We start from the raw sequence: 15,947 nt of genomic DNA on the forward strand, positions 1-15,947 counted from the left end.
ATGCTCAGTGGTTAAGGTTCTTGTGTAGTAGTTAGAAGGTTGCCAGTTCAATCCCCACCACCACCAAATTACCCCTGTTGGGCCCCTGATCAGAGGTCTTTAACCCTCAATAGCTCAAGTTGTATTCATTCATAAGTTGCTTTGGATAAAAGCAGCAGGTAAATGTAGCACTGTCGTGGTTGCCAGCTGTTTCTGTGAAATGGAATTCATTTGAACTGTGAACAAGATGTATTTTCGAGCTATTCAAGGTACACTTGCACAATATGTTGATTGACCAAATCCACAAGTTTAAAGCTATTTCTTGCTATCGTTTGCTGCTGGTACAGTTTTGCTTGCTTTTTAATGTTACCACCCCTTTCTATGCAAAAACGTAGACATAACCACAGGCTAAAATTGGGGGCGTTCTTACATTTACTTTATTTACATTTACAACTACATTTATATCATTTAGCAGACGCTCATATCCAGAGCAAATAACCTTGAGTCCAAAAGTTAAACAAATACTAAGCTAATTTATTTATGCCCTTAACCGAGAGACTGCAAGAAACAAGGGTCAGCGCTGAAAACTCGAATGAGAGCTACGATCAGAGAATATAACACAATTCGAGAGGACTTACTAAGCAAAACAGGTCAAAGATAAAAACCTGCAAAAATTATATTAAAAAATGCAACGCAGTGTAAAGCGTATAACACTAAGGATCAAGTATAGAGCATTATTTAAAAAAAAAAAAAAAACATACCTGCTCCCAGTCCGATTGTCATTGTCAAAATAAATAAATAAATATAAATAAATATAAATATATAATATATATAATCAAAAAGTTAACTGACTTTTGGGTTATCATTGGCTGTAGGCCATAATAATGAACAATACATGAAATAAATGCTTGAAATAGATCACTCTGTGTGTAATGAATCTATGTAATATACAAGTTTCACTTTTTGAATTGAATTACTGACATAAATTAACTTTTCGATGATATTCTAATTTATTGAGATGCACCTGTATACATATTTTCAAGTTTCAAGTTTCAAGTTTTGAGTTTGGTTTATTTGTCACGTACATAGTCATATACGGTATAACTTGCAGTGAAATGATTTGAGAGTGCTCTGTCCAAACAGGGGAAAAAAAAGGGAGTGCATAAGGAAATATATATATATATATATATACACAAAAATATATTAACAATGTATGTACAATATATGTATATATACACAATGTACAATGAATATATGGATGTGTGTGTATGTACACAATGTACAATTCCATCTTACAAATTTACAGATTTAGAGTCACATGGTGCTGGTGGTCCCCACAGTTAATCAGTTTCTCTGATTCAGGGCCTGAATGGCCTGTGGGAAGAAGCTCCTCTTCTGTCTCTCTCTATTGGTCTTCAGGGAGCGAAAGCGCTTCCCTGACCTCAACAGAGAGAAGAGCCTATTGTTGAGATGGGTGGGGTCCTTCACAATCCTCCTGGCCTTGGTCTGGCACCGCTTGTAATAGATGGTCTGCAGGTGAGGAAGTTCCGTATGAGTGATGCGCTCTTTGGAGTGCTTGTCTGTCCTGCTTGGTGCTGTTCCCAAACCAGACTGTGATGTTCCCCGTGAGGATGCTCTCGATAGTGCAGGTGTAGAAGTCCCGCAGTACCTTGGAGGGCATTCTGAAGTATCTTAGGCGTCTGAGGTGGTAAAGACACTGACGAGCCTGACAGGGAGTTGGTGTGGCGGGACCAGGACAGGTCCTGCGAGATGTGAACTCCAGGGTACCTGAAACTGTCTACTCTCTCCACCGTGGTTCCATTGATCCTCACAGGTTGGTAGTGCCACTCCTGCTACTTGCTGCAGTCCACAATGAGCTCCTTTGTCTTGCTGACGTTTAGGAGGAGATTATTTTCCTGGCACCAGTTTTCCAGGTGTTTAATCTCCTCCAGGTAGGCCCTCTCATTGTTGTCCGAGATCAGGCCCATATATGTATTAAAAAGTAGACTACTTACGTACCCCAGTCCATCATGCAATGCTACCAAAAAAAGGGCGGAGCTTCGACGCAAAATCAGAAACTCAGAAACGAAACCTACGGACGCAGCAGGCAGGTTTAGGTCATCGAGCTAATGGTGACCGTTTATTTACATTTTACGTTTTACATTTACGGTATTTAGCAGACGCTCGTATCCAGAGCCTCGAACCCTCTCGAGCCATCAGCACTGTTTGTAAACAAGAGAATCAGAAACCATCCTGATGTGGTAATTTTGAATGAATTTATTTATGGTCGTATTAATACATTTTATTAATAGATTATTTGTTACCTTTCATCCTCTATACCATGGAGGAAGAAATCCATAAACAAATTAATATAAAAATAAATACAAGCAGAAATTATTTATTTATTTCGGTATTTCTGCACATAAGTACACATTTATTATTTATGCATTTCTATGCCATGTTTACATTTGACTATTTTATGACATATTTATTTACTTTTATGTCCAATAAATATGTATCATTTGTTTGTTTTTATGTTGCACAACTATTTTGGTTTTATTTATGTCACTTTTCATCCTAAATAGTATAATACTGTATGCTATAGTAAGTTACATTTACATTTGGCATTTAGCACACATTTTTTTCCAGAGTGCTTTGTCTTTTACTCAGAGAATGTATTCTAGCCAGTACAGCAGGTTTGAGTTCAAGATACCATTGAACTACAACACTGCTGAAATACAGGGTTCAATGCTGATGCAAAACACATATAAGCTCCATCTCAGACAAGGATAAGTGCAATAACAAACAATACCCTACAATAAGTGCTGGAATTAGAGTTCCAAAACAAAAAAGCTTAGGACGGCTCAGCTTAGGGCTTTGTTTGTTGGTTTTGGTTTTTGTTGTTTTGTTGGCCTGCTCCACTCCGGACAATATTGCATCAGTTTCTTGTATGTATCTGAACACCAAAACTTGTAAATACACTTGACCTTTGCTATCAACCTGTTTGTCTGGTTTGCATTCCATTATTCATTATTACCGCTGTTACACTCAAGCCCCATGTTACGGCCTCCCGGCCTAGACAGCTTTCATATGTTTGTACGACATCACAGTACAGGACCAGAGACCCATTTGAACATCACCTGAACACAAAGCAGGATTGTATACAGTAGGCAAAACAGACGGGTTACATTAAGCATAAAAACGGCAGCAGTGGGAAAATCAACAGTGTCTCTGGAAATGTGCCAAAAGAAAGAGTGAAAATGAATTGCTTTTAAATAAATTATTGTTCTATTGAAAGCATTTTTATTCCAAGGGGGTTAGAAGGGGGTTCGTCGTTTAAAGGTTTCTCCCCTTCATCCTCTTCTTCTGATGAAAATCCAGTCTCAAGCACTGGTGCAGTGGTGGTATCGCCCTTTGCTGGGCTGGAAGTATACAGTGATGGACTGGCGGCATTAGCTGGCCCGCCGCGAAGGTCAGATAGTGCCCCTCCCATCACTTCTCCCATCACCCCACCTACAGATACCACAGCTACAGTCATGCCTGCTGACAAGCCAGCGGCACCTTGGGAGAAGAGACCACAAAGCTCCAGTTCCACAGTAAAGAAAGACAGACACTCTCAAAGTTTTATACATGTCTGAAAACTTCTGAGAATACTCTTGGTTTTTTTGTTTACATGTTTGCAAAAACTCTAGCTTTCAGTTCCAAAAAAATGCACTCAGAATAAGTGGATGTCAGAAGCAGCAATATATGCTGTGAAACTAACCTGCTCTATAGTAGGTTTGCTAGACATAAAGTGGAGTTAATCATAAAATACTGGCTGAACATTTCTAAAATGTTTCCTAGAGGACCACCGATCTTGTGGCTCATATTTATATACTATAATATAAGAAACACTTTACTGTCATTCGCATCCATTTTGCATCCTGTTATTTGAATTGTTTTAATTTAACCATGAAATATCTTCAGTTAAGTCTACTAAGACTTGACTCAGAGTCTATTCAGTTTAAACACTCAAATTGCAATGTTGTTCTAGAACTCTTCAATATGATGGGTCGAGTTAAGTCAACACAGAGTTTAATTTGATAATCCAGAATTCTTGGATAGTTTATTGTTTGTCTGGGATGCTAGAGTGCTCGAACAGAGTAGAGTCTTGATGGTTGTTTTCCATGAATCTTGAAAGATACTGTGACAAGCGTGACTGCACTTGAATCTTGAGGGGCTCGAGGTACAGATCGGGCTTTGACTGTTGGACATCAAATAGGAGGGAGCAGGTCTGTTTTTGGCCTTGCAGGTGAACATCAGAGTTTTAAACCTCATACGAGCATCTACAGGAAGCCAGTGAAGTGGATGGAATGGAGTAATGAAGATCAGATATGCTGAAGTTTTCTGGATCAGTTGTAGCATGTGACTGTGCTGCCCTTCCATCTTGTTTTTTTCCAGCCATTGGTAGGACTTTCTTGCCAGTCACCTCTGCTATCTGTCAGTAGTACATTCCATGGGAGGGTGTTATCCTGCCATGGAATCTCCTCTGCTTCCTTGGTGACAATATCTCCCATCTGACTGAGTCAGTCCCTCATCAGCTCATCTTTGGGGCCACTGCTCAGATGTATTTATGGATGTTTCGTGTCTCACCCTGGACACTCTGAAGGTCCTTTTCCCTCCTCCCAGTGGTGTATGCATTGCTCCATGCATTGTGAAAAATGTTTTAGTCTGGATGTCAGTAGTTTCCAGTTCTTCCTCTGTCCAAAACATCCTATTTCTTGGGACACCTTGTGTACTACACTGCAATTTTTATTGCATCATAAAGATGTAAAGATAGTAAAACCTCCAAAGAGATATAATTAACCATAAACAGAATATTTCACAGAATGCAAACATAATACAAACTGAACATATATTTAACCCACATTCAGACCGATGTGTAGTATGGAATATATGGACCACTGCACAATACATATATTCAGCTGGGAGTTCATCGATGTATGTAATAAACATATGTGTTTTGAATGCATTAATTCCATGGCAACCATGCTAATACTGCTAGTTTAACTAGTGGTTGCACGTTTTCCAATGATTATTCCAATACCTGTGAACTTTTCATAATGTAGCTGACAGCTCTGCAAAAATGTAACAATATTGGATTAAGGCAGCGCCACCTCTTTTACAAGAACTGAAATGATACACTTTTGAAAAATGCTGCTGAGTTTAGTTCAGTTCAGTTCTATTCTGTGAAATACTAAGTCATGATAATTGTTCTTGTAAAACAGTTCACAGTCATCCAGACTCTTGTGTATTTTTCCACATTATTTATTTATTATTGAATTTGTTTATTGAGTAAGTCATAGCAACCATAACACAAGACAGGCTAATTTGAGGTGACAACAGGAGATTGACTCAAAAATGAGAAACTACATTCCAGAGTTTAGACTAAAGTAACAATAAATGTTGATAAACAAGACTTCATTGACTTCATTGTACGGCGATTTCCGTGCTGAGTCAGAACTGGCTGTGGAAGGTGTTGTTACACTAGAAGCGCCACCAATCCTCCTACAGTACCTCCTACACCTGCCACTGCGGCAGTCCCGGTACCGGCCAAACCAGCTGCTCCTAAGTAACAAAGAACAAAAATCTTGTGAAAGGCCGGCGCAGTCCACAGAATGCTATCTTGTGTATTGTGCTGATCACATTAAAATGTGTCACATTGGGCGTTAATGCTTTGAGAGCGCTCTGAAAATGTGTCAGAACGTCTTCATGCGCTGTGGTTTATAGGTGATGAGCCCATTCGAAGGTCACAGCTGCAATGATGTAACTGGTTAATAGACACCTAACCGAAATATGGATAGGCCTATAAAAAAAGACGTTACAGTGTTTTTTCATGAAACAAAACAATCCGACTGCACTTTCAATAGGCTAGGTTACTCTCACATTCTCAGCCACTCAGTCACTCAGTAATGCACAATAAAGTGTAACTTTTACTGAAGCTAAATTAACATTAACTAGCCTATGGAGCTTCCAAGGGTTCTTTAACGATGTTTATTGTTACCTGATGTTGCTGTTAAAGTAGGCTAATAAATCCCACCTCCCTTTTAATTTGAGGAGTTTTCAGGTTGAAGCGTTTTCAGCTCCAGCGCACTAGGTCTACTGCTGATTAAACCAAAGTAAAAAAAAAACTTTGACAAATAGCCGTTGCGCCCAAAGCCACATATTTTTTTGCAATCCCAGCTACAGACACTATTTTCATCATCTCTCTTTTTGGCAAAACATCACAAAGTGCCAGAAATATATAAACACGGAATACAAAAGTCAATAAAGGTCACTCATGTTAGACGCCAGACACTCACATGCATACAGTCAACTTAACTGTTTAGGTCTTGTGATTAAATATCTTACCGACAGACTGAAGTACTGCCACCGCACTACCGGCCGCTACCGCTCCGCCATTCGCCACCGCTGCAGATGACATCATCGCAGCGGCATAAGATCCTGCCGCTATACCGCCAGCCGTGAATCCTACTGCCGTTAGCACAACTGGAGCTAAAGCTACTGAACCAGCTGGAAGACCAAAAACCGAAGGAAAGGATTTAGGATATCGTCGAATGTTCATTCGGTAACAAGTTTATTTGTGCATTGCTTGACGCTCACTGACATAATTTGAGCACCGCATTTTTAGATATTTATTTTTATTATGTTTTATGCATCAATATAATATTTAAATTGGAATAAGAGCAACACTGGCAAAAAAAAACCCAACAACAATAAGCAAGTGTTGTAGCCAAATTTCGGAGTAAATGAATTTAGTGTAGGCTTGATATCCATGTTTTATATTAAATTGCTCAAAATGTTCTAGTTGTGTTGTGTATTACAAATAGCTAATCCCAAGAAAGCACACACAACCAACGTGGAAAGTTATATTCCCCAATCTTGATCAGCGAGCCGAGCCGCCAGCACATCTCTGCAGCACTTCTCCAAAGCACGCAGTTTTAAATAAACACACCATAGACGACATCGACCACTAAATACTTAGCTGCGTCCAGTAGCTTCTTTTAATATAGGGAGTGTCTGATGTAGATTTTTCTTGTAATGCGGCAATTCAAAATAAGCCGTAGGCTACTATAAATTCATAATGTATGAACATTTAAAATTCCCCACAGTTGCTAAGTTTTTTAATCTAATGTGTGGCTACACCTACCTGCTCCGGCTGCGACTGCTGCTATTGTTACTGGTAAAGAGAAAGCATAAATAAGCTTGATAGGTCACCAAAATATCATAAGCCAACTGCATAAAAACACCAAATATGTTTTAGACAAAAATAAGTGAGTTACTTACATAGACCCATCTTCCGTACTGTTCCCGTTGGGTATTCCTCGAGTATTCGTCTGACTTCTTTATATAAGTGAAGGGCGGTGCTCTTCCAGAGAAACGAAACTGAAAGTCACATTTCTGTTATGCTAAAAAAAGAAAACATTGTCCCTGAGGGCATGCGTTATCAAGGGTCAGGACAAGGTTAAGAAACGTAACAACAACAATAATAATAATAATGGGACACCCAAACAAATGTATGCCTCCAAAATATACTACAAATTAATAAGCTTTGAGGTTGTAGGATTTTATTGATTATTGATTTATAGAGGGGCATGCAAACAAATTATTGTGAAGCACTACAGGCACAAACATCACTTTTGCTTGGAGGGAATGCCCAGAAGTTCTTGGCAATCATCTTCTGTCTAAGATCTCAAGAACATCATGTACTGGTAAACTTGCGGTATCAGGATTTGGTGGACTTGTGTGGTAAGGCAGGCCACTGGAGAGGGAACTTATGTGGCCTACAAAACCTAGCAAGCCATGTACCCATCACCCCACCTGCAAACGCCACAGTCATCTTTATACTTGTGGACAAGCCTGCAGCACCTTTAGAGCAGAAAGCAAAAAGCAAAAAGCTTTAATTTCACAGAAAAAGGAAATTGTCCTGGTTCGTGCTTGGTTGAGGAATTTTAAAAGAGCCCTGAGAGGTATTGCAGAAAGCAGATTTATAAATTAACATAGATCTATTAATTTGAAGTTTGCTGAAAACTCTAGCTTTCAGTTCCAAAAAATGCACTCAGAATAAGTGGATGTCAGAAGCAGCGATACACACTGGGAAACTAGCCTGCTCTGTAGCAGGTTTGCTGGACTGGACTCAATCTTCAAAATGCTAGCTAAACATTTCTAAAATGCTTCCTAGAGGACCACTGATCTTGTGGCTCATATTATTGATTACAAGGAGTGATTAGTCCTCGCTTGTACATTTTGATGATTGTTTTTAACTTAATTGAGCTTTTGAACATTCTTTACCGCCACACACGATGGTGGATGGGAATGTGGATTCGCTCTCGGTTCAATGACATGTTTTATGCATCGACTTTTTTTTCTTTAAAAGACCAACGTACATAAGTTGGAGTGATGAACATAACTTGGGCATGACCATAATCTTTTTGCAGTGCTATGTTGATCAATTGCATGCACCTTACACAGTATTCCTGCAATTGTCTGAAGTTTTGTTCTGTGCTCTGAACACAAATCTGCTCAAAACCATTACTATCCCCAGTAGTCAGTGAAGACTCTTTACTGAAAGGAAAAGGTTTTCCAAATTTGTTTCTTTACTTACTGTAAACAACAGGCAAATATATGTTTTGATCTCCCTGTTCATTTTCAAAGTCTGTAATAACTTTATATGATCATGACTTTATACATAGTCTTACATATACCGTATATATACAGTAACATTTTTCATATATGCTTTGTTTCATGCACTTACAATTTTGAACATACAGATCTATATAAATGTTTTATTATGAAATACCATATATGTTAAGGAACCAATATACAATACCAATATAACTAGGAAATGTACATTGACATCATCATCAAGTGAAACCTATGGAAATTCTTCTTCCTGCAAGATACAGATTGAAGCTCAACAATAACTACCACTGTGAGCATAGCACTGCAGAAATGAAGTAGTTACGAGTAAAAAAATCTTACCATTCTTACTTTGCTTTATATAAAAAATTAATTTTCCTGGTTGTGAACCTTATTTAATTATACTTTGATTACACAGGCTATGTTAAAAATGCAAACCATCACAACCAGCAACATAGATGATTAAGTATTAGTTTAATCTGATGTGTGTTGAATAAGTAGGCTAATAGGCTTTATACAGTTTTGCACTTTGGTGGAGAGTCATCTTTTCTGGAACGTCAAGTGTCATTTCTTCATGAACGCTGTTGCTGTAATTTCAATTTCTGAGAGCGTGGAATAAGAAGTTTACACTTTATTGTCATTTGCATCCATTTTGAATTCTGTTGTTTGAACTGTTTTAATTTAACCATGAAATCTCCTCAGTTAAATCTGCTCAGTGTCGACTCAGTTCGAACACTGAAATTCCAACATTGTTCTAGAACTCTTCAGCATGACGGGCCGAGTTAAGTCAAGTCAGAGTTTAAAGTCAAAATTAACGTTTGATTAACCAGAATTCTGGTTGGATTGTTTACTGTTTTTTCTGGGATGCTAGAGTGGCCCACCTGCTGATTGAAGAAGAGCCACCAGACCGCTCGCAGCAACTCCCCCGCCATTGGCTATGGCGGCTGATGACATCATACCGGCACCCGCGGAACTTGCGGCAATGCCTGCTGAAGTGAAGCCCCGCGTGAGCAGGGTCCCATGGGCCAACGCCAGAGTGCCAGCTGCAAAACAAAACCGAAAAAGCACAGCGCAGATCGTGGAGAATGCTGAAATGCCACTACTTCAACCCACTTGCACGGCTTGAAGTGAACAGTGTAGATTGCTTGGTCAAAATACTATGTGGTTAAATTTTTAACAGACTCTTAACACTTACCTGTCCCTGCTGCAGCCGCGCAGCGCTTATCTAAAAATGAAAGAATAAAAAAAGAACCGGTGTTATCTGGGGTGTTTCATAATTGGTCCACTTTTGTGGGTCTGAAGATACGTTTTATAATCTAATATATGGCCTTAAAATCTTCATTCTACTGACTGTACTTAAGAAGTCATAATACCTAAACTCAAAAATAGCCACTATGGACTATCGAGACTAACCACTTACTTCTCATTTTGATAGGTAGACCTCAGAACCGATATGACAGCAAGAAAGGTGATCTATTTTCGTGCTCCAGGGATTACATAGACTTAACGTTAAAGTAAGGAAGAAACACATGGTAAGGTTCTTTTCGGTCGTCAGAGTCACGTTAAAATGGCATGCGTCACCGTGTTGTTAATAGAAATTAGCCTATACATTGATAAACAAAAGGTCTCCAGAGAAACAGGATATTTCGGACACAGTTCTTTCAGCACGCAAAATGCTTTTAATGCTCTAGGTGGTGAAACCAGTTATGTTAGATGTTTACAACATAACTTTCATTCCATGGAGTTCCACGTCATTGCTGCTATATACGTCACTAATGCTAACCATTAACATTAAATTGCCTACAACAACTAATCATTATTTCTTATTGCTAGCATTAACATTATGGCAGAAACTACTAATAAGTACATAATCAGTTTTATGGTGGTGGTGTATTGCTAACATGCAAATAAATTCCTGAATCGATGTCTCTTACTCGCTCATTCATTTGCTGAATAGTCATATGTACGTGCCTTAGAACTTAGACATTAAAGATAGCCTACAATCAGGTGTGCAGTTCTTGTGCCGAATCTGAAATATAATCCAGCCAGTGGCTCTGGAACGCATTCCTGGATACTGTGTCTCACCCTGGATGGTGGACCGTACACATTGTAGGCCACTTATCCCCATGCTCCAGCTGGTGTACAGCTGTTGGGTCCTGAGAGTGCCCCGTGCACTGTGAACTTTCTGGTCTCGACCTTGGCAGCTTCGTTTTTTCTCTCGGCTGATTTATTGTGCCTGCTGGCTATATGTGGTTATGGCTTTACACATAAATGTATATATACCATCTAACTGTTAACATCTAAATGCATACATATGCATACACTTGTAATAGCCATTTAAAATATAACAGAAGTCATTATAACTATGAAGCAGTTGTTCCTTTCTGTGAATATCCCGGTGCTGGCCTTTGAGAATGAAATATTCAACATTTGAGACAAGAAACAACCTTAAGCATAACAGCTATTTACCATCACTGCTTTTAACATAGCATCCACGGACCAGGGGTAGAGAATGTTATTTCCAAAGGACCGAAATAACCGGACCTTTTCATTACAAACAGGAGCACACCTTATACAACTACACACTCGATGTGTGTAGACAAAATTCATTACACAACACAGAATCACGTGTTTCTGCATGACTGGAATGAAAGCCTCCAGCTACTGCAGCCCTTCGTAAATATGGTCCCTCATCCCTGCCTAAAGCATAACGGCTGTTGGCTGTCTTTCGACTTACCTCATTTGTGCCCACAGCCATTTGTCTGTTTGTCTCGTATTTTTAAAAACCCGATATGCCACGATCCTGCCGTCGCAAAACGGAACGAGGTCCGCTGTGGAAGCGGTCGTTTACGCCATTCCGTCCCCAGCACGTCTGAAGACGCAGATCGTACGGTGGGCACTGCCGGTGCTAGACCATTAACGGAAGGATATGAAGCCAGAAGAGGTGCGTCGGGAGAAAATGGTAACTCGTGAGGGGTGAGCTCTAATAAAAAGGTCATTACTGCAGGGTTACAAATCGGTCAAGCGACTTACCTAATCATGCATTACGCATTTTAACTAATCAGTGCGTGAATTAAGCGTCTTAGGTTCCCTACAGAAATACATAAAACCTTCATCACTGCGCCCTCATTTCCTTTCTTTTGATACAACTAACGTTATTTGTTCGTCCGTACTGTTTTTTAAACGATGTTAAACTACGGAAGCTGCCAGTTCATTTTCTGAGCAGCAGAAGGCAATATAAAACCCTTATACCGGTTTAAAATATATTTTAGAAATCTTGAAAGCCATAAAACCAACTTTTTTTTTTAAAGTGTAAACCTACTTTTGGTTGTGCATGTGTGGCGAGGGGGAGGTAAGGGAAAAAAAAAATTTAAAAAAAAATAAAAAAATCTAAAAGACCAAAACAAAATGAGGTCTTCCAACATTTATTTGCCCTTGATATTACAATAAAATCACCGACATTTTTAAAATGTTAGCAAAAAAAAAGAAATATATACATACATACATACCACACACACGCTCGCGCACACACGCACACACAAAAAAAAGCTGATAAAAGCAGTGGTATCGTACTCCGCTACGTCATACTGGGAAATGTGGATGCGAGTGCCATCACGGCTTTGGCTGAGGTAAATGCCAGTCAAAACCTAATACCAGACTAAACCCCACCCACCGAGTCTCACCTCTGCCCAGCACTGACTTCTTGCTCACGTGTTCAAGGGTTAAAAAAAAGGAATGTATATCTTTAACACTAGAAAGCTATTTTATGAGGCTTCACATTGTCCTTTAACCGTCATTAAATTTATGAACGACGATTTGTCGATTTGCATGACTGCTGCTGATATAGGAAACAAACAAACAAAAAAAAAATAATACAAAAACAAAAAAATGTTTAAGGGCTACTGGAGTGTTAGAGAATGCTTCCTTCTTTTAAGTGTTAGATGGTGCTTCCTCCAGAAAGTATTCCTGTATTCCCAATCCATTCAGAAAACACTTTCCCCACCACCCAGATCTTTCCTGCAGTGCTTGGGCCGATCCGTGTCCCCCACCGAGCCCGGGGAGAGTCTGCCGGATAAGAAATGGGGAAAGGGACAACAGGCAGAGAAGGAGTGGCTGTTTTGGCCAGAGGTGACGCATTTTGTTAGCTCATCTTCTCTGTAGTACTGCTGTAACTTCTACAACGTGGCACAAGTCTCATATATTTTTCATATATTTCAATCTTTCAAAAAAAAAGAAAAAAAAAAGAAAAAAAAAAGAAAAAAGGAGGGAAGAAATTAAAGAAAGCAAACAGTCCAGGTGTGGTGGCGAGGTGTGGTCACTCGGCAGCCGCTGTTGATTCGGTGGTCTCGGTAGGTGCAGCCTCAGCGGGGACGGGGGTCTCCTCGGGTTTGGCCGTCTCTTCTGTGGGTGTGGCTTCTGCTGCAGGAGCAGGCTCTTCCACTTTGGACTCCTCTGCCACCTCTGGGGCCGGTGCTGCTGCTGGCTCCTCACTGGTCTCCGTGGCTACAGGCTCCTCCTCTTTGGTTTCCTTAGAAGCGTGGCCATTCTCCTCGGGAGCGGCGGCAGGTTCTTCGGCCGTGTCCTCGCCACCCTTCTTGGTCTTCTTCAGGGAGAAGCCCCTGAACTTGAACGAGTTCTTCAGGGAGAACCTCTTCTTCTTCTTGGTCTCCTTTGGCGCCTCACCATCCACCTTGGCAGGGTCTCCCTCCGTGGCAGGCGCCGCCTCAATGGCATCGCTAGCCTCCGGCGTCTCCTTGGTGATCTCGGCAGTTCCGTTGCCGTCGGCTGTTGCTGCTGCCTCGCCCTCGGGCTTGGTCGACACATCACCGTTAGTTTTCACGTGGCCATTCTCCTGAGGTGGAAGTCAGAGAAGGAACTTTAGATGAGCTATATTCATGACCGACATTCATGCTAGTAAGCAAATACATCAGTGGTCAAGTTAATTTTAGGCAGGGTGACGCATTTTAAATGACTGTTTAAAGGAAAGACGACAGCAGTCTCGGGCCGCTCATAACTTTTCAGAAGGCCTACAGTGGTGATAGTCGGTGGGCAGCTACGTTTCCCCTCATGAAAATGTTTTTTGCATTTGTTTGGAAAATGCTATAACAGGTATTTAAATCATATCTAATTTTCATACTCAATAAATTATTATAAAACAGTTATGCTCACATGACATTGTCCCAGATTAATATGTAGCAAAACTGCTATATCATGACATGGCCTCTGAGGGGTAGGGGACAGCAAGTAATGACCAAGTAAGGAAGTAGCGTCATTAAGTGCCGGTCAAAGTGTCAGATACTGAGCAGCTTTCAAGCCTCTGGGTATTTATTTGGCATTTTCCGGACAGCTGTGGCGCTATTTCCCCTCCCATTTCCTTATGGGGAAATAAGGGTATATTACGCGAGTACTCGACCTAAACACAAGGGGGCAGTGTTGATCCGTGGCGGACGTGATGAAACAAAGAAAGAACAGGACAACGACACGGGTCGTTTAATGTTCGGCAATCCTCCAAACCCACCGAGAGCGAACGACTTCAACAGACGCCCTACCGCCCATTAAAAAAAATTAAACGCCGCAACCCATTCATCTGTCGCACTTTGATACCACTAAACTAACGGTAATTTTAGCGAGACTGACAAAAGGTAAACCGTTAAGCAGAGTCCACGCGTCAGTTGTTCGTGAAATAACCAGTCACCTACACTTCACGCGTTTACGTCGGTCCCCCCTGGCTGAGAAGGAGGGGAGAAAAAAAAAAAAAAAAAAGTGTCACGGCTACCTTTAAATTCCCTGCCGTCTAAACTCCGCCAGAATCAAACCGTTGCCGTGCGCCCAAAATAAACCGTGGGCACATCATTAAGCAGTCAGACCGCGTTGCTGTGTTAATGAGAGCCAAAATGACTGGTGCCAAACGTGAGCGATGAAAAAGCGTAAGGAGCGCAGCCACTCCGCTCCCTCCCCCATGGCTGGCTGCGCGCTTTGTCTGCGGCGCAACAGAATGTGCCCCACGCAAGCCCTCATTTGCATACTTTGCACCCTTTTGTTCCACAAGAGGGGTTGCTGGTTTCAGCGCCCACACAACACAATAACCTTTACGAAACGGGGGGGAAGTAATATTTGCTCGACAATTCATAACATTTGTTAAAGTAAAGTAAAAGAAATACATTTCGAATTTTTTGCCCAGTTTTCTAATCAAGAAAACCAGTTTATCGTTAGCGGTAAGTGGCCATCGCTGGCATGTTACATTACGATTCGTTAGTAGAACCAATCTGACCCCAACGTTACCACCCCCCCCCCCCCAAAAAAAAACCGCGACTCGAGGAATCGGGGTAAATAATTAAACAAACAAACAAAAACAAACAAACACAGACAGCAGCTTTGATTGAAAAACAAAATCATCTGTAAGCCTACAAATGCTACCAAGAGAAAGCTACCCAGACACCCAAGCAAACGTGGAGGTGAGGTGGCACGACACGGACAAACCGAGCAACAAGAGTCTAACGTTAGCCAACTACCACAGAGAACGGGAGAACTCGTAGATGGCAAAACCTCACCTGGCCGTTCGCCTTAGCGGCTGCAGGGTCAACCTCGGTAACTCCACTCTTGGACAATTGTGCACCCATCTTCGTTTGTTTACTTCTTAAAATTAAATCTGCGAAAAGGGGAAAAACTATACCTACTCAAACCTAACTTATTGAAACCCCAAACGAAAGAGTCCAGACCAAAAATTCAGTGGCGTCGCAGATTCGGCCCCCTTTGATCACTAGGAGTTGGGGAAAAAAATGAGAAAAATTCAAAGTGTCACATCCACACGTTCCCGCGGAGCGAAGGATGTGAGTCTGGCGAAGATACTGGCGTGTGCGTTTGTGAACCCTCAAATATCACGCAAGACTCCACCCATGGGCGTAGCGCCGCCCCCCACCCAATCTCTAGCAGCGGGTTGGCGCTTCGCTCTCTTATAGTCCTGTTTTATCATTCTAGTCTACAAAACTAGAATGATTGGGTTACTATGTACGGCTAATAAAAGAAATGGAAAGAAAAAAAAATAGACTGACGACACACGATCTGCGTTATCAAAATAATAGAATTATCGGCCTAGTTCATTAACAGTTTTAAATCGCATCTATTATCCACCCGAACTGTCTCCTTCCTACTTTCTTCATGTATTTTGCCTGAAATGTCTAACGCGGGGGTGCAGCGAGCCTTAGCCTAAATCAGGAGTGATTAAAAATATTTCGCATTTCTTCGCGTCTCTGGCGAGTTCTGCCACAGCCCGTGACGCCACAAAACCC

At 41.0% G+C, this 15,947-nt stretch overlaps 2 protein-coding genes across 6 annotated transcripts; both read right to left on the bottom strand.

The window, feature by feature from the left end:
- Positions 1–5,268: 5,268 nt before the first annotated feature.
- LOC113575519 (interferon alpha-inducible protein 27-like protein 1) lies at positions 5,269–11,969 on the bottom strand. Of its 5 annotated transcripts, XM_035531348.1 has the most exons (8): positions 11,396–11,955; positions 10,744–10,901; positions 10,079–10,160; positions 9,854–9,883; positions 9,540–9,701; positions 7,840–7,887; positions 7,306–7,387; positions 7,163–7,198 (listed from the first exon to the last, which is right to left on the bottom strand). In XM_035531348.1, exons 3-7 carry the CDS (start codon positions 10,083–10,085, stop codon positions 7,365–7,367), a joined length of 270 nt encoding a protein of 89 aa, XP_035387241.1. In that variant the 5' UTR covers positions 10,086–10,160; positions 10,744–10,901; positions 11,396–11,955; the 3' UTR covers positions 7,163–7,198; positions 7,306–7,364. The 5 variants fall into 5 exon arrangements, with proteins under 5 accessions (XP_035387239.1, XP_035387241.1, XP_035387242.1 ...); XM_035531349.1 differs by lacking the exon at positions 10,744–10,901 and having other exon boundaries at positions 7,306–7,427; positions 11,396–11,969; XM_035531347.1 differs by lacking the exon at positions 10,744–10,901.
- Positions 11,970–12,067: 98 nt separating this feature from the next.
- Positions 12,068–15,523, bottom strand: marcksl1a (MARCKS-like 1a). The gene is made up of 2 exons (XM_027007072.2): positions 15,210–15,523; positions 12,068–13,510 (listed from the first exon to the last, which is right to left on the bottom strand). The coding sequence occupies exons 1-2, from the start codon at positions 15,276–15,278 to the stop codon at positions 12,974–12,976; spliced, it is 606 nt and encodes a 201-aa protein (XP_026862873.2). The 5' UTR covers positions 15,279–15,523; the 3' UTR covers positions 12,068–12,973.
- Between the last annotated feature and the right edge of the window lie 424 nt (positions 15,524–15,947).

Source organism: Electrophorus electricus, chromosome 11 (genome assembly GCF_013358815.1).
Source record: "Electrophorus electricus isolate fEleEle1 chromosome 11, fEleEle1.pri, whole genome shotgun sequence".
Lineage (NCBI taxonomy): Eukaryota > Metazoa > Chordata > Actinopteri > Gymnotiformes > Gymnotidae > Electrophorus > Electrophorus electricus.